Here is a 23,078-nt window from a genome sequence, read left to right as displayed (position 1 = left end):
ACAAAGCAATGGGAGCTCACTCCATCACGGGGATTCGAACCACCAACCTTCTGACCGGCAAGCCCAAGAGGTTCAGTGGTTTAGAACACAGTGCCACCTGCAAGTCCTGAGGCCTGCCAATGTCACATTCCACACTCCACGCTGCTGCTGGCCACAGGCTGGCTTCCAGTCTGATTTCCCATATTGCTCTGGAGCAGAGGGAGGGGATTATGATTGGATATGGTCACTGAATGGATCGTTCCTTCCCCTCACCCTGCTGGCCAACTCTGACGTCAAGTGACAACTCGAAAAGGGATCACCTTTGAAATCAGTTTGCAAGCAGTTTCAATAGACTTCAAAGGCAAAGTCTCTTGGTGCCGATTAGACGATGGGTGCAGAGCAACTTCAGTTTGAAGCCCGTTTACAAGTGGTTTGGCAGGAAACCTCTTGTGAACAGACTTCAAAGGCTGTGTCTGGAGTGACACTAAGCTGGGCACTCAAAATTATGCGAAATTTAAAGGGGGCTCCTAGCTGCCAGAGCACTGAAATTGTGGTCTCGTAAGCTGGAAAGCCTGCTCCAGAGTCCCGTCCCCCCCCCCCGGGCTTCCGTCAAACCCGGAGGCACCCTTGGACCTTATGACCATCACATCTGCACAAGGTACTCGGGATGTTGGAGAATTCCACTGGAAACAGAAACAGGAATGGAAATTGCCACAGTTTGCTCACTCGCCCACAGTTAGGAACAGAAATCACACGAGCAAATATGAGTGGCATTCACTATCCTTTTTTAAAAGCCCACAAACATTGTCTTTTCTTTCTTTTCCATTTTCCGTTCCCTAAAATGCATCAAAATTATGGATTACATTCATTTCAGTTGCATTGGGTAGCAAGACAGATAACGTAGGTTTGAGCAGAAGCCGAACTGCCTGGTGGGGGGAAACTCCTCGGGGAGTTTGTGCTCCAGTCACAGGGGGCGGCAAGCGAGGTGTTTTGTCTCGGGTGCCAAAACACCTCAGGGCGCCCTGACAAGGAGCAACCGTCATCTGAGTGCCTTGCGTAAGTCAGGGGTGGGGAACCTTTTTCCAGTCTGAGGGCCACCACCTCCTCTGAGCAAGCTTTCAGGGTCCACGTGCTAGTTGTGGGTGGGGCCAGAGGCAAAAGTAGGCGGAGCAATGGCCATCAATGTTACCTTCATACAGCAGGCTAGTTTCATGCACATCTCTCTCTCTTTCATGCAGGCAAAAAGGCACCATCAGAGTCAAAGGACACTTTCCAGCTGGACAACAGGCTTGCCCTCCCCCCGCAAGTCGGAGATCCCTTCATCCCTGCATCTGGTATTCTTTATGATGGAATACAGTCATACCTCGGTTTAAGTACACCTCAGTTTGAGTATTTTCAGTTTAAGTACTCCGCGGACCCGTCTGGAACAGATTAATACACTTTCCATTACTTTCAATGGGAAAGTTCGCTTCAGGTTAAGTATGCTTCAGGTTAAGTGCGGACTTCCAGAACCAATTACACTCATACTTCGGGTTAAGTACGCTTCAGGTTGAGTACTTCATGGGCCAGTCTGGAACAGATTAATCCACTTTCCATTACTTTCAATGGGAAAGTTCGCTTCAGGTTAAGTATGCTTCAGTTTAAGTACTCCACGGACCGTCTGGAATGGATTAATCCACTTTCCATTACTTTCAATGGGAAAGTTCGCTTCAGGTTAAGTACGCTTCAGGTTAAGTACAGACTTCCGGAACCAATTGTGTTTGTAAACCGAGGTACCACTGTATGTGACTCGCAACTATGGTGTTAATCTAGCTTTATTCTTCTTGGCACAGCACAGCACCCTTTAGATCAAGGGTGGGGGGGCTTGTGGCCTTCCAGATGCTGTTGGACTACAACTCCCATCATCCCTTTCACTGACTATGCCAGCTGGGGCTCATGGGAGCTGAGTCCATCAAGGTCCAAGCAGGGATACAGCTCCCCCCCCCCGTGATAGACCATTCTCTCCTCATAACTCTTCCCAGAACAAGTTGCTGCTTAAAAGAAGCTGACTTGTCATTCCATGTGGGAAAATCAGAAACAGGTGCCCAGAAGCTTCTCCAGGAGATGGCTTTAATTTTAAATAGCTTTTTTAAATGTAAAAAAAAACACCTGCCTCCCATTCCCAATACGTTTTGGCGTTCAAAGCTAGTTTGCAACCTCTGAACGCAGATGGATTCTCTTAACTCTTAAGCCAAGACAGATATGGAATATTTAGAAAAAGGCGGCAAGAATGTTCAAGCGGTAAATTTGAAATGTCTGGAGAACTGCAAATCAGGAAGCAAAAGTTAAATTTTTTAGCACCAATGACTAGGGTACAAAATCTAACTTTTGCCAGAGCAAAAAAGTTTGGACTTGAGACTTCTGTGCTTCTGCATGAATCCAAGCACATACTTAAAAACAAAAACAACACACTGTCTCTTCCGGACAGATCCTGGATATGTAAGTACTTTTTTTAAAAAAAAAAGAAAACAAAACAAAACACAAAACATGTGTGAGTTTGTGTGTGGCTTTGAACAGTTTTGAAGACACATCAGTTTCCCCCTCTCTCTCAATATTGCACTTTAAAAGCAGGAAGCAGCTGAATTTTGGAGCAGAGAGAGCAGCGGAGGCGGCGATTTCGGTCCAGAGTCCTTCCCATCGCATGGAAGATGCGAGCAGGAGCTCTTCAAAGCTCTGGGCACTTCCCAGAGTGGAGTGTTTCGCGGCCACAAGCGGCCTGCAGTTGTAACAGGCAGAAGAAGGCCACCTTTATCCAAGAGCATAACCGGTCCAGTCCAAACTCCGACAGAGAAAAAGGCAGGACTGTCAAAGCTATAGAACCAAGTCATAAATACAGCATTGGTAAGACGAGAGAGGAAAACGGAGAGGCTGTAGCAGGAGGAAGAGGAGGAAGAAGAAGAGGCGGCTCCGGTGGGGTGTTGCTCAGCCTGCGTCAGACTGGGTAGACCCAGTCACTGGCGACATGTCCATACTGCAGGGAGGGAGAGAGAAAGAAATCAATCAATCAATCAGGGAAGGTGGGAAGATATACCGTATTTTTCCGTGTATAAGTATATTTTCCCCAAAAAATTTTGATGTTTAAATAAGGGGTCGTCTTATACACGGATAGTGCATAGTGCATTTTCTTAATTTTGAGTTTCAAAAAATAGGGGGTGTCTTATACACGGGGGCAGTGGCGCTGTGGGTTAAACCACAGAGTCTAGGGCTTGCTGATCAGAAGGTCGGCGGTTCGAATCCCTGCGACGGGGTGAGCTCCTGTTGTTCGGTCCCTGCTCCTGCCAACCTAGCAGTTCGAAAGCACATCAAAGTGCAAGTAGATAAATAAGGACCGCTCCGGCGGGAAGGTAAACGGCGTTTCCGTGCGCTGCTCTGGTTCGCCAGAAGCAGCTTTGTCATGCTGGCCACAAACGCCGGCTCCCTCGGCCTATAGAGCGAAGTGAGCGCCGCAACCCCAGAGTCGGACACGACTGGATCTGATGGTCAGGGGCCCCTTTACCTTTATACACGGGGGCATGTTATACATGGAAAAATACAGCAGTCATATTCGAATATGATTATGATTATATGTTAATTGGCTGTTTTTATTGGGAAATTAATAAAAATGATTTAAAAGGAAAAAGGAAAAAACGGTAGTCAGTTAGCATGGCTGGAGAGCGCTGGCTGGAAATGCCACCTGCCCACAAATTCACAAACAATGATACGCTCAGTAATGTCAGCCCTGATTGGCAGCAGCACACCAGGAGTCTTTTCCTGGAGATGCTGGGGGTTGAATCGGGGGCCTTTTCCTGAGCTACAGCCACTTCCCTGCTTAGCTGGGGCTTACGGGGTCTAGGCTGTGCAGCTGCCTGACACTGGGATTAGGACGGGAGAGGCAGAAATGGGCCCAACCCCACAATGCAGTAAGGGAGCAAAATAAAGTCTATTTCCCCATCTCCCTCTAAATTTATGGGGTGGGGGGTGTTTGGGGGGTGGAAACAAACCACTCCCCCCACCCTACACATACCTTCAAAAATTCTGGGAAGGTCTTAAAGGTAAAGGGACCCCTGACCATTAGGTCCAGTCATGACCGACCCTGGGGTTGCAGCGCTCATCTCGCATTATTGGTCGAGGGAGCCAGCGTACAGCTTCCAGGTCATGACAAAGCCGCTTCTGGCGAACCAGAGCAGCGCACGGAAACGCCGTTTACCTTCCTGCTGTAGTGGTACCTATTTATCTACTTGCACTTTGACGTGCTTTTGAACTGCTAGGTTGGCAGGAGCTGGGACTGAGCAACGGGAGCTCACCCAGTCACGGGGATTTGAACCGCCGACCTTCCAATCGGCAAGCCCTAGGCTCTGTGGTTTGGACCACAGCACCACTCATGTCCCATCTGGGAAGTGGTTTCCCCTAGTGATGGAAAGGGCATATCGTTCCAGATCAGAAATGGTGAAATCTGCCACTGGCCCCTGCTGTTCCTGGAGTGTGTGCAGGTGTGCACAATTATCCCTTTATACTTCATTCTTCCAGGTTAAATCAACCTACAGGTGAAACTCGGAAAATTAGAATATCGTCGAAAAGTGCATTTAGTTCAGTAATGCAATTTATTATTTTGAATTTTTCTTTTAATTTTTACAAATGCTTTCTTTTGGAAATTCCACAGTAATAAAATAAATAGTTACAATAATACAAAAATAAACATCCCTATTACATTTCATTAGTTACATTCCATTTATAATTGACCCGCCTAATGACAAACCCAGCCAGATGGGTGGGGTATAAATAATACATTATTATTATTATTATTAATTACAATTACAACAAATAAAGGCTTGACATATCTTGCTTTGCATGTCATGCATCTATCTCATATATTGGTTTCACTTTTTAAGTTGCATTACTGAAATAAATGCACTTTTCGACGATATTCTAATTTTCCAAGTTTCACCTGTATTAAATTCCTCTTGCACATTGGAGACCAAACCCAGGTTACTCCACAAGGTCGCTGCGCCCCCTGGTGGCCAAACAGGGAACCACAGGCAGAATAAGCACCCAGTGCTCTGCCCTTTGCCCACAAACTGTTTTCTTCAAATGAAAAACAACTTGTTCCCCCTGCCCCCCCCCTTGCTGGGCTATACCTGAATATCTGTCAGCTCCTTCAGAAACCGTTTTGCAATCTCAGGTCCGTTTTCCATAGTGGGGATATGGTAATTCTGATATGAGAGAGGAGGAGAAATTTATCACGAAACACGAACCACATTTCGGATGGTTCAGAAAAGGCCAGTGTTGGGTCCATGTCCTAACTCTCACCTTGCCCTGGTAGAAGATTTTATTCACGGGACAAACGACACAGGCCGTCCCTGCGCCAAACATTTCCTTGACTCTGTTTTCTTCCAGGGCTTTGATCAGCTCGGCCATTGTGAAAACCTTTTCAGAAACTTTGAATTCCCCCTGGGTGGAAAGAGATTCAGGATTAAAAACAAAAAAACAAACATTGCCAGCTATTTTAAAAGCAACAACATTAAACCTCTCAAGTTCAGTATGGAAGGAGTAGCAACGCAATTGTCATCGAGGAAAGAGGCTATATAGCTTAGTTGGTAGGACATTTGCTTGGCATGCAGAAGTTTCCAGGTTCAATCCCTGGCATCTTCAGGAAGTGCCAGGAGCCATGTTCAGAACTCCCATTGTCCTGGGTGCATTTCGCAACCGGGGATTTCATTAGCACGAGCAGTTTCTGAACTCTTGGGTGCAGTACTGCGCCTAAGATTTCAGATTATAACAGGCATCCCCAAACTGTGGCCCTCCAGATATTTTGGCCTACAACTCCCATGATCCCTAGCTAAGAGGACCAGTAGTCAGGGATGATGGGAATTGTAGTCCAAAACATCTGGAGGGCTGAAGTTTGGGGGTGCCTGGATTAAAACTACAAAATTCCAGCTTGCAAATCCGCCACCCAACTTCAGATCCATTCCAGCACTATCAAAAGTCTCCTGTTTTCTCCACACTCACCCATTTGCGTGCTAGATCCAAGAGGCTTTGCCGTATCACACCGGGCAAGATGATTCCATTCAGAGGAGGGGTGACCAGCTCCAGATCTGGAAGGGGACGATGCAGTGACAGACATGCAGAAAACATACACACACAGAGAGAGCAAAACTCCCTACAATTTTGCTTCTTGTTTTTTTGTTAAGATCAAATTTTCTCATCCTCATAAATCCAAAGATAACATACTTTAAACTGTGTGGGCAACACATGTTGAATTGCCAGAAGCCGAAGAGGTGGATGAATTCAAAAAGCCATAGAAGGTAAGGGTTTTTCGATAACCATGTAGAGGAACGTGTGTGTCCTTTGCTTTTAAATGGCGCAGGTTCGACACTTACCAGGGTGCTAGGAATGTGAGCCAAAACACCTAGACACTTCACAAACCACAAACAAGATCAAAAGAGGAACAAAATCTGAGGGGGACAGGGCGGAATTATCTTCCCTGATTGTACTTAATAAGGAAAAGGTTCAAAAAAGAGAATCTTGCATACATTTATTATTTCCATAAATATGATGAGATAATAGCTAACACAAATTGTTTTACCTTTACATATGCTTTAAATCAGGCATCCCCAAACTTCGGCCCTCCAGATGTTTTGGACTACAATTCCCATCATTCCTGACCACTGGTCCTGTTAGCTAGGGATCATGGGAGTTGTAGGCCAAAACATCTGGAGGGCCGCAGTTTGGGGGTGCCTGCTTTAAATTTTCTTCCAACGTGTCATAATGCAATGGCAGCATAACAGTGGACTCATCTTTTTTATAATTTTGGGAGAATTTTAAGTCAGTTTGCAATAGTTTAAAAGTCCAATTCTTTCTTTCTTTCTTTCTTTCTTTCTTTCTTTCTTTCTTTCTTTCTTTCTTTCTCTCCCTTTTTAAAAAAGCTAGAACTGCTACCTGATTAAAGAAACCCTACTTGACTGAACATAAGAGTTTTAGCTGATTAATCAGATTTCATCAGCATAAATCTGCATTTGAAAAATACAAAAAAATACATCTAAAGGGAAAATAAATATACCATATATTTTGGTGTATAAGACGACTGGGTGTATAAGACGACCCCCAACTCTTCCATTTAAAATATAGAGTTTGGGATATACTCGCCGTATAAGAAACACGACCTGGGCGTATAAGACGACCCCCGACTTTTGAGAAGATTTCCCTGGGTTAAAAAGTAGTCTTATACGCAGGAATATACAGTACTTTGCTTCTGAATTAAGCATTCATATGTCCCCGGAGGCACCTGCTTTAGGAGAGGTATTCCCTTTTCCTTCACATACAGGGTGTCATTCAGCTGTTTTTAGAAAAAAAAATTGGTGGCTTATGCTCATCAGAAGTCGTACAGCAGAAAGTAAGAGGAGGTGGAGCCAAAGGCAATGAGAGGCGGAGCCAGAGCCAATGAGAGGCGGAGCCAAGTAAGGCTTGTTCTGTTCCCGCCTCCTTCCTCCCTGCTGAGTTCTACAAGGACAAGGCTGGTGCAAAGGAGCAGGAAGCTGGCAGGCCCTGCCACCCCCTGGACTGGCAATGGAGTCGGTGCAGCAATGCCCCACGTGCCCTAATAGACCAGCCGCTGCTGCATTTATTTAATTTTATTCAAGTTATTTGCCTCCGCTCTTTGAGGCAGTATGCCCATTGCTAGAATTGCAGCTCCCAACAACTCAGGGATCCAGTTCCTCACCTCCCTGCTGGTCTTTCCAAAGCACAAAGATGTTCATAGTCCCGACTTCTGTGATCTGGTGGTCGTCCCCGTAGAGCCAGAGAACCTGCTGGCAACCCTCTTTGGCGGCCTCACTCTGCACGTAAATGGTAGGGCCGTAGTTGCTAAGGGCAACACAAGAGCAAGGCAGGATTCCGCCGTCAGATTTTTTTTTTTTTTAAGCATCTGCAGGTAGCAGAGAGTGCCGAGTCGACCCACTCTTTGAAGGTGTGGGGAAGGGAGGCCACAGCTGTCAGAGAGAACCCCATTACACTCATTTACGTGAGTCATTTCATACTGCCGTTCAGGGCAAAGTACCCGCCGAGGGCGGTTTGCAAAGCAATGGAAGATAAAAATGCAAATCGCAACAACACGCAAAAATAATTTCGCTCGACGCCAGCGATAAAAAGAGCACCAGCTGTTCAAATATCAGCTTAAGAGAGTGCGGACCAGCAGGTAAGACAGACCCAGGTGAAGTTTAGGGCCGGGCAATATCAGCTTTCCAACATCGCGGTGTATCGCCAGCCAAACACGGGCCTCTGCCCGTGAGACACCGGGTGAAGCTGTCCCAGCTCTCACCTCAAGAGCCGAGGAGATTTCACCCAGGCGCTCGCAGGCTAGGACAATGCCGCTTGTTTGCGCCGCTCAGCTGGGGATCGGGAACACGCCCCCTCCCCGTGGCAGGAGCATCAGGGCTCCTATAAGTGCTCGCTGTGGGGAGCAGCAGCCGTGCTCCCCTCAGCCGAGCAGTTTCACAGTGCCCCCCCCCACTACCGGTTTACGGGAGTCAGTGCCCGGCTGGGGGCTCCTTTAACTGCTCGACTGAGGCACGGGCAGCAGTTCAGATACCGTGGGAAGAACAAGGTGTATCGGCACCTCGCCAATAAAAGCTTGTTTCTCTCTGTGTGTCGAATGAGGGGGGAGTGGGATGGCGGTTTCACCAGAGATATATCGCTGAGTGAAGCCGACATGGCGGACTGCTCCTCATACCGGTCCTGGGCGGCGATATATCACCCAGGCCTAGTGAAGTCCTTGGCATTTCCAGTTAAATTATTTCAAAACACCTAGGAGATAAGCCCCCTTTTCTCTCTCTTCCATTGGCTCCCAGTACGTTTCCGAGCACAGTTCAAAGTGTTGGTGCTGACCTTTAAAGCCCTAAATGGCCTCGGTCCAGTATACCTGAAGGAGCGTCTCCACCCCCATCGTTCTGCCCGGACACTGAGGTCCAGTACCGAGGGCCTTCTGGCAGTTCCCTCATTGCGAGAAGCCAAGTTGCAGGGAACCAGGCAGAGGGCCTTCTCGGTGGTGGCGCCCGCCCTGTGGAACGCCCTCCCATCAGATGTCAAAGAGAAAAACAACTACCAGATTTTTAGAAGACATCTGAAGGCAGCCCTGTTTAGAGAGGCTTTTAATCTTTAATCGATTATTTGATTCTTCTGTTGGAAGCCGCCCAGAGTGGCTGGGGAAACATGCAGTGCAATGCGGATGTTCCTGGAATACAACTCCCATCTCTCCCAACCATTAGCCATGCTGGCTGGGGCTGATGGGAGTTGCAGTCCGTCAAGACCCGGAGGCCACCACATTGGTTGCCCCTGGATTCAGCAGCGTTCGGCTGGAGACCACCCCGCCGCCGTACCTGTTGAAACAGAAGCCGTACTCACCCGCCCAGCTTGCAGTCCCCCACACCGCCCATCCAGGCACGGACAAAGCGAGGATCGGCCAATAGGGAAACGGGGCTGAAGCTGCCGGTGGCGAAATAGGCTCCCACGGGGCCCAGGATCACGTAGAGCAAGGCGTGCCGGGACTTGGTGACCCCCAAGGAGGGCTGCGGAGAGGGAGAGAGAGGGAGAGAGGTGTGAAAGGTGCTGGCCGGGATGGGCAGAGTGGGAAGCAGGGCAGCTCTGCAGGGGGTGGCACCAGAGCCAACAAGAGCCAATGGCAGGGGGAGCCGGCTCATTCTGGTTCTGTCCCCATCCTCTTCCCGCTGCTCCTCACTCAAGGGTGACCCTGAGAGGAAGGATGCCAAGAGGCTGGGCTGCTTGTAAGATGGCGGACTGAGGATGGTGGGCCCCCAAGGGACCAGACTCCCCTGACCGGCAGTCAAGCAATACCCTCCATGGGCTCTGCTGCGACAGGCCAGCTCCATCAAGCTTCCCTCCTGTTCCCTCGACAGTCACCATTCCATCAGGCTGCCTCCGCGGGAGAAACAGGAAACAGGGCACATTCCATCAGGTTTGATGGCCCTGCTCCATCAGGTACCTCCTGCCCCAAACCACGCCACCTGGCCAATCTAAGAACCAATGTTCAGAAACTGGGGGGTGTCCGAGTTTTGATTTCCCCCTCCCCCTTTTCCCTGGGGTGCTGTGGCCTCCCCCCCTTTTTTTTTGCCTGTTGGGAGAAACTGCCTTGTTTTGACTGCCTGTAAGCCGCCGAGGGAGCCTTTCTAGCAGAAGAGAGGGATACACCCCCTCTCTCAATAAATAAAATACAGTCATACCTTGGAAGTCGAACAGCCTAGTTCTCGGACGTTTTGACTCCCAAACGATCAAACCCCGGAAGTGAGTGTTTCGGTTTTCGAAGATTCCTTTGGAAGCTGAACGTCCGGCAGGGCTTCCAATTGGCTGCAGGAGCTTCCTGCAGCCAATTGGAAGCCGCGCTTTGGTTTTCGAACGTTTTGGAAGTTGAATGGGCTTCCGGAACAGATTCTGTTTGACGTCCGAGGTACGGCTGTATACTTTAAAGAGGAGGAGCGGGGAAGCGGGCCCGGGAAACACACCTCAGTGCCGATGAAGGTGGGGCGGATGTAGAGGCTGGTGGCGTCGGCGTGGGGGACCCAGTCTTGGTCCAGGTGGATCAGCCGCCGGATGCATTCGAGAAACTCAGACGTGTCGAAGGGCTGTTGTGCAGAAGGGAGGGGTGGGGAAAGAGCAAGCAAGGTCAGTGATGCCATCTCCCCTTCTGGCTCCCAAGAGTCTCAAAGCGAGCCTCTTTCCCCACTCCCACAGGAAGATGCTTTAGGGCTGCAGCCCAAGAGCAGAGCATCTTGCCCTGGATGCAGAAATTCCTGAGTTCGATTCCCAGGTAATAACCCTGGAGGGCCACTTCTTCGAACGCGCTCGCACCCTGTGCGGAGAAAGGGACTGCATCGCCGTTTGTGCCGAGGAGAAAAAATGGGAAGGGGCGAGCCGAATGCAAGAAGTTCAAGCTTTGCCCTGGGGCAGTTGGGTCAATGTAGATGCCAGGCTCAGCAATCTGTGCATCCCTTTGAGAAGGTGGCAAGGCAGCCCTGCTGTGTTCAGGGAGCCTCCTGCGTGATCCGAGGATGAGCGGGGTGTGTGCGGCTGGGCCTTAGGCCCCAAACCCTGCAGCACCACTTGTTGGGGGTGGGGGGCATACCCGAAGACAGCTTAAGACGCAGCAACCCACAGTTCCTGCAGGAGAGGGAGGCAAGGGGCTGCTTCACCGGGCATACCCACCGGCAGTGAAGCACGGATCGCGGAACGTAGCATGCGGTTCATGTTCATCATGGGACGGAAAAGTTGGATGCGATTGTCTGGGCCCCGGAAAGCCTTCATCCCCTCAAAGAGCTACACAGCAGAGAGAGAGAGAGAGAGAAAAGAGTTATATGGAAGAAACGAGCTGTTTAGAGACTTTACAGGTGAAACTCGGAAAATTAGAATATCGTTGAAAAGTGCATTTATTTCAGTAATGCAACTTACTGTATTCTTTTTTCTTTTCCTTTTAATTTTTACAAATGCTTTCTTTTGGAAATTCCACAGTAATAAAACAAATAGTTGCGATAATACAAAAATAAACATCGCTGTTACATTTCATTACTTACATTCCATTTATAACCGACCCGCCTGACGACAAATAATCACAATTACAACAAATAAAGGCTTGACATATCTTGCTTTGCATGTCATGCATCTATCTCATATACTGGTTTCACCTTTTAAGTTGCGTTACTGAAATAAATGCACTTTTTGACGATATTGTAATTTTCCGAGTTTCACCTGTACCTAGTGAAACTGACAGCAGAGACTCTTTTTATAGAGGAAGCCATTACCTCCACTGAGTAGTGCAGAGCGGAAGAGGCGGGATGCAGCGAGAGATTCTGGAAAGGTTTGATGTGTGGCTTCCCCCAGCCTTTCTCCTGGCTCCATTCTATCGTGAGCATGTGGTCGGTGAAATACTTGCCAAAGACCAGGTCCTTGGGGTCCGGTTTGGACTTTGGGTGCTTGTTCAATTCAACCTGGAGGTCCGAGGCCTGATTTAAAAACAAAAGAAGAAGCAGGGACCATTCAACTCCATGTTCATCACTCAGGCCTCCATGAGGACTAGGAATTTGCCTTTCAATATCAAACTAAAAGGTAGGATCTCCCTGCATCTTCCTAGCACAGATTCCCCCCCCCCCCCCCCGGATTAGGAGCTCTCAAGTCCGCAAATATCCTCACCTTGAACGTGGTGCTCAAAAATCTCTGGGGACCGAGAAGAGAAATTAGCACGTCACTGGTCCTCCCTCTCAAAACCTAGAAGGCAAGATGGAAAAGGGCTAAGAACTGGCGTTAAAGCCTGTCCCTATCATAGTATTATTTAACGCATAGAATTGTCTAAGCGCCATGCATATATTAAAAGAGGAGACAGCCCCTGCCTGCAGGTTCCACTGACCTGTAGTAACAGGCACGATACAAAAGGAAAAGGGAATGAGGAGGGAAGAGGAAAGCAATCCCTGGGGCAGCTGGTCCTTCTCTGGCTAATGGATGGGGCCAAGATAGTCAAGGAGGTGGCAGTGGGTGCAGCTCCCCAGTGGCCAGCAGTGCCCTGCCTGGTGGCAGATTATCCTTTGGTTCTGCCGCCCCAGATCATGGTTATAGATCCTGCTACTAAAAAAACCCCACAATCAAGTCTGGTATCAGGAACAGAATCAACACAGGGCCTCTGCAATGCCAGGACGATCCAGGTAGCATTCCCTGTCCTCCTCCTTGGTCTTCCGCCTCTGCCTAGTAGGCCAAAGCTCCCAGCACTGTTCTCTGAGGCAAGAGAGCAGGACTGAGCTACTGGGTCTCACACATCCCATATTCTGGAGGACAAGTCTCCCCTCTGCCCTAACTCTTACCCTGCCCCTGGCTCAGCGGCTGCAGCAGGAACATGGCTAGTGAATGTTAATTCAGAGGTATTTGTTCCTGAGACACACAGTGTCCATTGTCCATGCTGCCTGGGACTGATAGGAGTTGGAGCCTGACAACATCCAGGGGGACTTATGGGTTTCCACCCCACCCTGGCTCCAAACCCTAATCAAAAAGACAATCAGGAAGCAGGGCTGGGAAAAGCCTCAGTCTATTGGGATCTTCAGAGGGCTGCTGCCAATCAAAGTACAGTAGCCAATGCCGGGCTAGGGCGGACCCATGATCAGGCTCCCTAATGCTCTCATAGGAGAGTGTGTGTCTCTTGTTAGGAAGAGGAAAGCCCAGAGCAGGGACTCATTCAGAGACACCACAAGCACCCTCCTGCGGGGCGGGTCATATACTGCTGGGTCTTTTGCCTCAGGATTAAAAAGAACAAACAAGCAAGCAAGCCAGCCTCAGGCCAGGACGTGCTGCTAACCCAACTTCTCTAATCACTCATTCCCCATGAGCAAACAGATTCAGTTAATGTGTAATCTGCAAACACCATGGGAGCCATGAAGCAGGGGCCTTCAGGGAACTAAGCGGGTGACATCCCTCTGTGTGTGTGTGTGTGTGTGTGTGTGTGTGTGTGTGTGTGTGTGTGTATGTGTGTGATGCCTGCTTTCTGCTGCTGCTGCTGCTACATTGCCAACCAGTGCCACGGCTTTCAAAAGAGCTGCCTTCATTGCCAGGCCCGGGAAGAGGAGCACAAAAGGCTGGTGATCCCAGCGTGGGAACACTGCAATTTCCATTTGTGAGGCAGCCATTCCCCAATCAGAGGTGGGAACAAGTCTCCCACTCCTTCCCCTCCTTTCTATCTTTTTTTTTTGGGGGGGGGGAGAGGAATTCCCAGAGTTGAACTTCAGCCCCTGTTGCATCACAGGAGTCCAGGGTGGAAAGGAGCAGGAACAAAGAGCGGTGGAGATCTCTGGTACGGCGAGATTCTTTTAGAATACTATTTTCTTTCAAAGCACGGAGAGAAAGCACAGCTCTTCTTGGCGAAGAAAAGGGGGAAGATTTAACAAGGTAAGCTTGCATGAATATGGGCGCTATGGTGGTTTCGATCCTCTCCTCCCGTCCTCTACCCTTAACTGGGATGCATGCAATTCACTGGGAAGTGATGAACAGGGAGATAGTGGATCCCATGGGCTGGAAAAGGGATCAGGGAAACCCTTTCCTAGTGAGCCAGCTTCTGTAAGAGTATGCAAGGTTGGAAGCCACACAGAGTTCTCGATCAGGCCTGAAGGTATGGGCTGCTTGCAATAAGTTGTGATGTTGTTTAATGGAGGGACAGCTTACAGAAGGATGGCAGGAGACTCTGCTTTCCTCCCCAACTCAGGGAAAGGAAAGGAAAGGAAAGGAAAGGGGAAAGTACTTTAGAAGAACCTGGATGAATATTAAAATGCATTTTTATCTTGGCCTTCCTTCCATTAGCTTAGTATGGCAGATGTGGAGTAGGTTATGGCACCCACCCCATTAGCCACATGAGGCTAGGCAGGAAAAGAGAGAGACAGAGAGAGAGAACAGCTGGTCAAAGTTTACTTAACAAGCTTCATGGCCAAGGGGGGATCTGAACTCTGGATCTCCCTGGCCAAAGTCTAACACTCTAACTCTGCTCCAGCTGGATAGAAATTTCACATGCAAGCACTGCCAGCAAGAGAGCCTAGAAGCCTATGCATTGACAAAACCTAGCGATTACAGCATTAAAAGCTGGGGTAGATTTTAGAAGCCGGCATCAAGGAGAACGGCTTCATTTTGGGGACAGAAAGGTTAAAGGCCGAGGCAACCAGGCCAGTGAGCAGGAGGCTTCAGGCTTGTGAACAGGTTTGCTTCTGTTCTCTCTGCTGGAATCCACAGTTTCGCCAACCAGAGCCAGACAACATAATGGCAGCTCAGGGGTCAGGCCAAGTGCAAAATATTGGGCAGAGCCTATTACTTGTGAGCCAGCCTCGGTGTAACTTGCCTCCATCAAGATGTTTTGGACCACAACTCCCATCATCCCCGGGCAGCATGATGGGAGTTACAGTTAGGGTTGCCAGACTCAATAGAGGACAGGACTTCTGTGCCTTTAATTGCCCTGCTCTCTTTTGAGTCTGGAAACCTTAAAAGAGAAACCAGCAAACCCTTTGCTTGGAAATTAAACAAAGGGTCTGCTGGTTTCTCTTTAAGGTTTCCAGACTCAAAAGAGAGCAGGGCAATTAAAGGCACAGAAGTCCTGTCCTCTATTGAGTCTGGCAACCCTAGTTACAGTCCAAAACATCTTGAGGGGGCAGGTTGGACCAAGGCTGCCAAGTGCCACAGAGTGGTTCTGAAGAAGGGTTCTTGGATCAGTGTGGGAAGCTGGTCAGGTTCTTTCTCCATCCACTCCAACGCTGCGTATTCCTACTGGTGGTGGCTCCCATGGGTGTCAGACACAGAGGTATTCCCCCCCTGCCTTCTTCCCACCCCCATGGGGCCCAGTTTAATTGGCAATGCCAGGAATTGAACCTGGGCCCTTTCACAATGTGCTCTACCACTGAGCAATTCATCATTTCCCCATCTCATTTCACCAGGGCCCAAAGATGGGGTTGGGGTTTAAAACCAGTAACTGCAGAATGGCCTGGAATAGTAAGTGGAAGAAGAATGGGTTTTTAGTGGGCCTGGGCTCTAATATTTCATACTTAGGATAAGCAAGGACTCCACATAGGATGGGAGGCGGCTCAAAGCAATACAAACTATTTCTTTCCAGTTTTCCTTCTGCTGGAAAGACATTTCACTGTTATGGGTGATGACAGGGAGTCTTGTGGACTGAATATCTGCCTCCCCATGACAGAGCTACTGTGTATTTTTCAGTTGTGTGCCTGGCAGAAATTCAACAGGTCCTCAGGCACAAAAATGCAATGCTGCAAGAGAAGTGCCTACTGAATTTCTGCCTGCAAGAATTTCATTCTATTTCAAAGGTGCACAGACTCAGAAAAAGAAAAGGCAGTGACTGTGAGCGCAGGGTCCTCTGGATGTTAAGCATCAACAGGCTTCCAGAAAATGTGTAGTTAGCAGATTTTGCAATCTGGGGAAAGATTGTTTAAATGGATGCAGAAAACAATTCCAACAGCAGGGGGCAGCAAGAGGCAAAGAACCTCGGAAAATCTTTACAGCACATACATACCGTATGCCATTTACATTGATGACCTGAAATGACCAGCTCTCTGTTTACAGACACTTCCCTTGTCTGGAAGGGAGTCCAGTTCACTGGTGATCAGGTAAATGGCTATTTAGAACGGTCCATAAAGTGTTTCGGCCTTTAGCTGGTATACTTCTTGGGCTGTGTGACACTATCCCAAAAGAATTCAAATTTTGCACATCCAAAAATCAGTAATTAGTCTCATTAATGCAGATGAAATATATTTGCATGCGTCTCCTACATCATTCTGTTTTCCTAAGACCAGTTTTTAAATTTTGAAATCTTGAGATTGGGCTAAGTTGTTTTGTTTTGTTTTGCTTTGCTTTTTCATAAGGGCAAATACATAGAGCTAAGGAAAAATGCATTTTTCTCCAAAACCACAAGGACTAGAAAGCTGTGCAAATTTGAATGGAACACAGGATTCTTAATCCCTCGCATTCCAATCCAGATAAGATTCCACCCTTGAGCCAGAAACCTGCTAAGGTTGGAATCCATATAACAGCCCTGGAAGTGACTGAACCAGTTTCTTTCTTCTAAATGGATGCCTGGGATCAAAGCCAATGCAGGCCCAGAGACTTCCCCTTTCCTTGGAGCAGGCAAGGCCAACTCTCTATAGAGACTGCTCCCAGTATAGTAAAACTGGCAGTGATCTACACATTGTCATTGCCCATAGTTGTTGAACTTTTTTTACAGGGGAGGGTCCAGAAAAGTTGAGCTGTTTTTGGAAATGATTGCACGAAATCGCTCACCCAACAATATGCAGCCCTCTGGGAAATAAAAGTGGAGGCATAGCTCTGGGGGCAGGGCGAGTCGCAATTGCTCAGGAGAAACCGAGCTATCACTTTATTTACTCCCGCGATCGACCAGGAACACACCAGCGATCGACCTGTAGATCGCGGTCGGCCAGTTAGACATTGCTGCCTTGGAGGAGCAAAAGGACAAGACTGAGCTTGAAAGATTGCGCCTTGTCACTCTAAGAAATGGGGGCTGAGCCAACAGAATAGCAGCATGTAAAGGGGGCAGTGAGAGATGGCAGGTGGTGACATCTAGTTCCATAAGAGGAATCCTCCTGGATCAGGCCAATGGCCCGTCTCAAGCCCAGCATCCTGTTCCCACAGTTCCTCTGGGAACCCTGCAAGCAGGAACAGAGGGCAACAGCCCATGCTCTCCACTTGCGACGCTCAGCACCTGGCATGCAGAACATATCCATCATGGCTAGTGCCCATTGCTGGCCTTAGTTGTTGTTGGCATCTGTCTGCCTCAAGAGACAGTCCAAAGGAAAGCAGCCCAATATGTTTGGCTGCAGGAGTTGCCAGAAGGAGGCCTGCAAGGTGCTGTCCAACCGCCTTAGGGACTCCAATCCAGATTTGTGTAATAATAATAATAATTTGTTATTTATACCCCACCCATCTCGCTCGGTTTCCCCAGCCACTCTGGGCAGCTTCCAACAGAATATTAAAATACAATAATCTATTAAACATTAAAAAGCTTCCCTAAACAGGGCTGCCTTCAGATGTCTTCTAAAAGTCTGGTAGTTTTCTCCCTCTTTGACATCTGGTGGGAGGGCGTTCCACAGCGTTTACTCCTTAGCCTTTTCTTCTCCCACAGATTTCCCACAAGGCAGCAGAGGTTTAGGATGAGAGCTTTCCTTCTCCTAGATGGGCTACCTTGCCAGGTTGATGAGCCCTCGCTTGCCTCTACAGCACATGCAGAAATCAACGTCTTGACTGCTGGACTCACTATGGGTCTTGTTGTCGAATCTGTCTAATGCTCTTTTTAAGCCATCCAAGTGGGCGGTCATTGCTACCTCTTGTGGAAGCACATTCCATTGTTTTAACTATGCCCTGTGTGAAGGGCTTCTTTCCTTTGTGTGCCCCCCAATTCTTCCAGCATTCAACTTCCCACAAGCATTACAATCCTGTGTGGGTAGCTTGTGGGCCCAGGGAACCTGAGCTGAAACTCTACCTCAGTCACAGAGACACATCACTAGCTCTTGGCCTCAGTTTGCCATCTGTAAAATGGTCTCCCAGCCCGTTTATCATGCTCTGCACCAGTTCCCTTAAGCACAGCATCTGCTTTGCCTTCAGCTTCCAGCCTCCTTGCTTCCCTTTGCTTTACGTGACAGAGGAGGCAGGCCCTAAACAAATGAAGGCAAAACAGGGGATTCAGTTGATATGGCAGCTAAATGTATAAAATCAGCAGAGGGGGAAGAGAAGGGCTGCTGGGAGAAATCAGATACTCCAGGACACACTGCTGAAGCCCTCAAGAGCCACGTGGCAGAGAGCAAGCTAGCTTGACAGCAGACATGGAATTCTAGCCTCCGAGCATTAAGTCAACCTCTAATTAAGGGGATTAGGAGGCAAATGAGGGATTGTGAGAGATTAATAACAACCACAAGAGGGAGCGTTTTAATGCTCTCCCGTGAAATAGAGAAGCCAGCATCAGTCCGCAGAAGCAATAGCCACAAAACTGAACAAGAAGGGCAGGATGCTCAAAGCTATTGCAGTATTTCAAGCGGAGGCTCTTTCTGCGGTGGGTCTCTGCTCTGCCAGTCCAGATTCCCCATACCACTTGGCCCTCAGTTTTGACCTTTCATCCACCCGCTGTCTCCAGCTGGGGCATCTCTGCCTAATAAGGGCAAATCTCCTAATGTGCCCTTACCCAGATTTACAGACCTACATAGATGTGCCCAAAGGCCAAGTGTGGTAGTTTAGATGCCCTCAGTGGCACGAGTTATTCCAGAGGAGGAAGGGAGATAATCCACCAGGGGTAGCTAGTGGGGTGGTGCCCTTCAGCTGCTGCTGAAGTCCAGCTCCCATAAACTCTGCGGGCAATACTGGTTGGGAATGATGGGAATTGTAGTGCAACATCTGGCGGGTACCACGTTGGATATCTCAGCACTACACCAACATCCCTGAACCAGCATCTTTGTCTCAGATCTTCCCTGCCCCACTGACATTGGACAGATGCCCACACTACATCGTTTGATATGCATGGTGAAAAGCAAGCCTACTTATATTTGTTTTTAAAGTTTTGTCTTTGTTTTATGATTATGATATATTTGGGTTGTTGTTTTTAATGGTGGGTTTCGATTTAGGCAAATCTGGCAAATCTACATATAAATATGTAGGCTGCTTAGAGACTTTTGATCAAGTGGATTATAATTTTTCGGAATGCAAAAAGTAACTTTTGGGTGCAGTGCCCAGGTGGCTTTTTCTGCAGGCCTGGCCCAGATCACTAAACAATCTAATTTAAAAACAGCCACCTTAAACACACACAAGGCGGCAGCAGGTGGTAATCTGATACTACCACTTCCAAGCTTTTCCGTCCCGGAGATTCACATCAGATGTGGGTATGAGATCTATTATGAGAATCATCAGCGCAGTGTAGCGATTAGAGCAGGCATCCCCAAACTTCGGCCCTCCAGATGTTTTGGACTACAATTCCCATCTTCCCCGACCACTGGTCCTGTTAGCTAGGGATCATGGGAGTTGTAGGCCAAAACATCTGGAGGGCCGCAGTTTGGGGGTGCCTGGACTAGAGTGTTGGACAAAGACTGGGGAGGCCTGTGTTCAAACCCCCAATTTGGCCATGGAAGTCATTGGGTAGCTTTGGACTAGTGGTTGTATCTCATCCTAACCTAAAGCCTCGCTGGGCTGCTGTAAGAATAAAGTGGGGAGGACCTTAAACAGACACTGACTGGACCTGTGGAAATAGAAATATCACATGCACATAAGGAAAACCCTGCGCCAACATCTTGTTCTCACAGTGGCCAAATAGATGCCCCTGCAAAGCCCACAAGCTAGGCCTGAGAGCAAGAGCACTCCCTGCCCGCTTGTGATTCTCGGCAGCCAGTATTCAGAGGCAGTGGAAGCAGAACATCGGCATGGTGGCTAGTAGCGATGATAGCCTTATTCCCCATTGTAGTGAACCTCCCACCAAATCACAGCCACTCTACCTTCTGGTAGCCAGGACACATCTAAGCGGGAATGTTTTCTCACCAACTAATTGTTCCCCACTCATTCCTAACTAAACGTTCTGCAGAACTACTCAGCTACTGGGATCGGAATAAAGAATACCAATGAAGCAAACATATGGAACTGAGGATATATAAACTAAATAAGATGTGATTTAATGTGCAGTTGCTTCCTTTAATCCAGGGCAATACGGGACCTGTTTTTGTTATATATATATATATATATATAATATGTTTGTCTCTCTCCATAATTTTCCTTAAGGCTTCTCTCATCTCTCCTCCTCTTCTTCTTCTCTTAGGAAAGCATTAAAAAAAAAAACCAAGAAAACAGTGGCAGTGGTTGCCCACCCATCAGGTTTTTAAAAAACCTAGTCTTATACATGGAAAAGTACGGTATATACCTAGGTATTACCAAAATGTATACCTACTGTTTAACTAAAGGACTTTTGATTTTGTGGGCTCATTTTGTGCGCAAGCGGTGGTGCTTGTCATTCACAATGGCGGCGCTTGTCAGACTTGGGGGCGCTGGGCAGATCTTTGCACCCCGGCGGCGCATATGCTAAAGACTCCCCTGGCACCTGGCATCCTTGGGCAGCTGCTTGAACCCTAGTGCCCTAGCAGGGCGCACTTGCCTGCCCAATCCCCACCCCTATATATGAATGACTCACCACTTTCGACTGTGACAGGCAGCTGTATCTAACCACCCTTTGCATTTCCCACAGTACCCCCTGAATTAGCATCATTTATAAAGGGGGGGGGATAGATACATCCACTCATCTCTGCTAGGATGCAGTGTCATGAAAGCCAAGAAAGCCTCACCCGCTGACAGGAGGAGGGTCTCAGCAGGGAACATCTTGTCCGCGGCTACTGCAACCTGCAGCCAGCAATGCCAATCTATTGGGAATTCTTTAAATTGAATTTAGTTTTCCTGGGTGCAGAATACACACACCTCTGTTAATGAGTGAGAAACAACTGAGTTGGATCTCAAAATAACAAGAAAGGACACTTCCCTGCTCTTGGCATGACAGCAGGGGACTGAATAGAGTAGTCGCGACCATAATTCTTGGCCTCTGCAGAATTTTCAGTGCCTTGGCAACTGTTCCTCTTTTCATTGCCGACAAGCAATATAACACTTTGAAATCACTCTCTCTCTCCTCCAGTAGAAACCCAATCCAGGCCTCTGAACACAATCAGCTCTATTTATCAGGAAGTTGCAGCTCTCTTGCAAGATGCATGTCAGAAAGTCAGGGGTGGAGCAGTAGAAAAAAGAAGCGGAAGGGAGAACACAGAGTTCCAGGTAGGTCAGAATATCATGCCAACTTAAATAAAGGAAGCAGGAGGTATACTGCCATGGGACTGTGGCTGCAAAGGGAGGGGCAGCCCCTAGATCTGTATAACGGGTCAGGACAAGACACTGACAAAATGGGATTGCTCCAGGTGTTGATATTTCCAGGCAGAGTTTACAAGGAACGGATAGAGAATCCACAATTTCCTCATAACCAACATGAACTTTCATAACCCCACTGCCAAACCCACGTTTTAGTGTCTATTAAGTTAGCATCAGAAACACATTTGCATCAGAAATGCATAAACTGAATGTTAGCAGTTGTTTTTAAAGTTCATAGGGTTTTATCTGTGTAGTGAACACTCTCCTTAAATTGCTTATTCCGTTTAAGCACATTGCCATTCTTAAAAATCACAGGGAAGTTACAGCTGCTGAGGAACATACTGTACAAACCAATCACTGAAGCAGGATAAAGTTGTTCTTGGAAAAAAATCTACCCTAAGCCTGGAGGAATTTTGAGCGGGATAAGCTGCATGGGTCAAATTGATGCCATTTCAAGCAATACCGGGGTGGGGTGGGGGGAGGAGGCAGCTATCACCATAGACTTTAAAATCATCACCTTGTTCCTATTGTAGAAAGCACCCCTTGTGTCAAAAATTGTAAAAAAAAGAAAGAGTATGAGAACAGTACCTTAGGTGTGGGAAAGTACTGCTCTGGGTGCCCTAAGGAATTTCTCATGAGGAATTAGAGGAAACAAAGCAGAGGAGAGTGTTGTTTTTAGGACAAAAATATTTAGCCATCTTTTTAGGAGTAAAAGATCTCAAGGGGCGGGAAGAAGTGTGTTTTGTAACAACTTGGCAGTGATGTGCCTTTGGGGAATATCAAATTGGGAATTTATTTGACTGAAGGAGGCAGCCAGCTGGAGCAGGGCTATCCAGTTCAGTAAATTTCCTCTGTTGGAGAAGAGATATGAGGCTTGAGGGAGGGGGAAATAAGTAACGTGTTACTACTGATCCCAATCTTTTCCAGGCTGAAAAACAGTTATTGGAAGAGCCAGGTGGTGAGTGCCCAGGCGTATTGGGGGGGGGGGCTCCTTGGAAAGAAGGACAGGGGGAGAAGCAAGCTAATACCCCACATCTGGAAGGAAATTGGAAATAAGTGTGTGTCTCTTTAGGAACTGGGCAAGGGATTTAGAGAAGAGATTGGCTAAAAGCAGACGAGGGTGTTTTTTGGTTGTTTTTAACGTGGGAGCTACGTTCCCGCCCGGAGCTATTTAAGGACAGGACTGAGCCCACCACCGTGACCCCCATACCGGAAGTGCAGCCCCCTTCCCTTTTATTTGGGGATGGGCTGCGGGGAAAGGCCGCCTGGTCTCCTTCCCTCTTGACCCCCCTCCCCTTCCCCAACTTACCCGCCCCAAAGACCGCGGGACTCCCGCCGTCGCTGCCATGCTGTTGGTGGTGCTTCTGTCTAATGAGGCCGGGCGGGGCCTGCTGGAGCCGGGGCAGAAAGGTTCCGCCCCTCGCCCGCCTCCAGCTCCACCTCTATTTGCCTACTTTCCATGCGGCTCTCCATGACAAAAAGGCTCGAGCTGAGAAGAGGGCGCAGCTCAGGACGCCTTTGTTTTCAATGTCAATTTTGAAGGATGAGTGCGCCGCTAAGTATGTACAAAAGGGCTTTGCGTCCCTTCCCCCGGTCGACTTAATTTATACGGCGAGTTAAAATGCGAAGGCTCTACAACCCTAATAAGGAATTAT

The 23,078-nt window shown here is 48.2% G+C and overlaps 1 protein-coding gene across 2 annotated transcripts; it reads right to left on the bottom strand.

Annotated features, from left to right (window-relative positions):
- Nucleotides 1-2,071: 2,071 nt before the first annotated feature.
- On the bottom strand, nt 2,072-22,793 carry LOC118094359 (branched-chain-amino-acid aminotransferase, cytosolic). 2 transcript variants are annotated; one of them, XM_088655297.1, is made up of 12 exons: nt 22,733-22,793; nt 17,728-18,197; nt 12,190-12,264; nt 11,802-12,002; nt 11,209-11,319; nt 10,509-10,628; nt 9,394-9,557; nt 7,715-7,857; nt 6,004-6,089; nt 5,305-5,445; nt 5,133-5,207; nt 2,072-2,989 (listed from the first exon to the last, which is right to left on the bottom strand). In XM_088655297.1, the coding sequence occupies exons 4-12, from the start codon at nt 11,910-11,912 to the stop codon at nt 2,951-2,953; spliced, it is 990 nt and encodes a 329-aa protein (XP_088511423.1). In that variant the 5' UTR covers nt 11,913-12,002; nt 12,190-12,264; nt 17,728-18,197; nt 22,733-22,793; the 3' UTR covers nt 2,072-2,950. The 2 variants fall into 2 exon arrangements, with proteins under 2 accessions (XP_088511423.1, XP_034990560.1); XM_035134669.3 differs by lacking the exon at nt 17,728-18,197.
- Between the last annotated feature and the right edge of the window lie 285 nt (nt 22,794-23,078).

The sequence above is a fragment of the Zootoca vivipara genome, chromosome 12 (genome assembly GCF_965207765.1).
Source record: "Zootoca vivipara chromosome 12, rZooViv2.hap1.1, whole genome shotgun sequence".
Classification (NCBI taxonomy): domain Eukaryota; kingdom Metazoa; phylum Chordata; class Lepidosauria; order Squamata; family Lacertidae; genus Zootoca; species Zootoca vivipara.
This window is presented reverse-complemented; position numbering and strand designations above follow the sequence as displayed.

What these genes read in the sequence shown, in the direction of transcription:
- LOC118094359 (XM_035134669.3), bottom strand. Translation starts at nt 22,771, where the DNA reads ATGGCAGCGACGGCGGGAGTCCCGCGGTCTTTGGGGCGG. An exon ending in CTCTGCACTACTCAGTGGAG is followed by an intron (nt 11,320 to 11,801) that starts GTAATGGCTTCC and finishes TCTGCTGTGTAG; the next exon opens with CTCTTTGAGGGGATGAAGGC. An exon ending in CGATCCGTGCTTCACTGCCG is followed by an intron (nt 10,629 to 11,208) that starts GTGGGTATGCCC and finishes TCTGCACAACAG; the next exon opens with CCCTTCGACACGTCTGAGTT.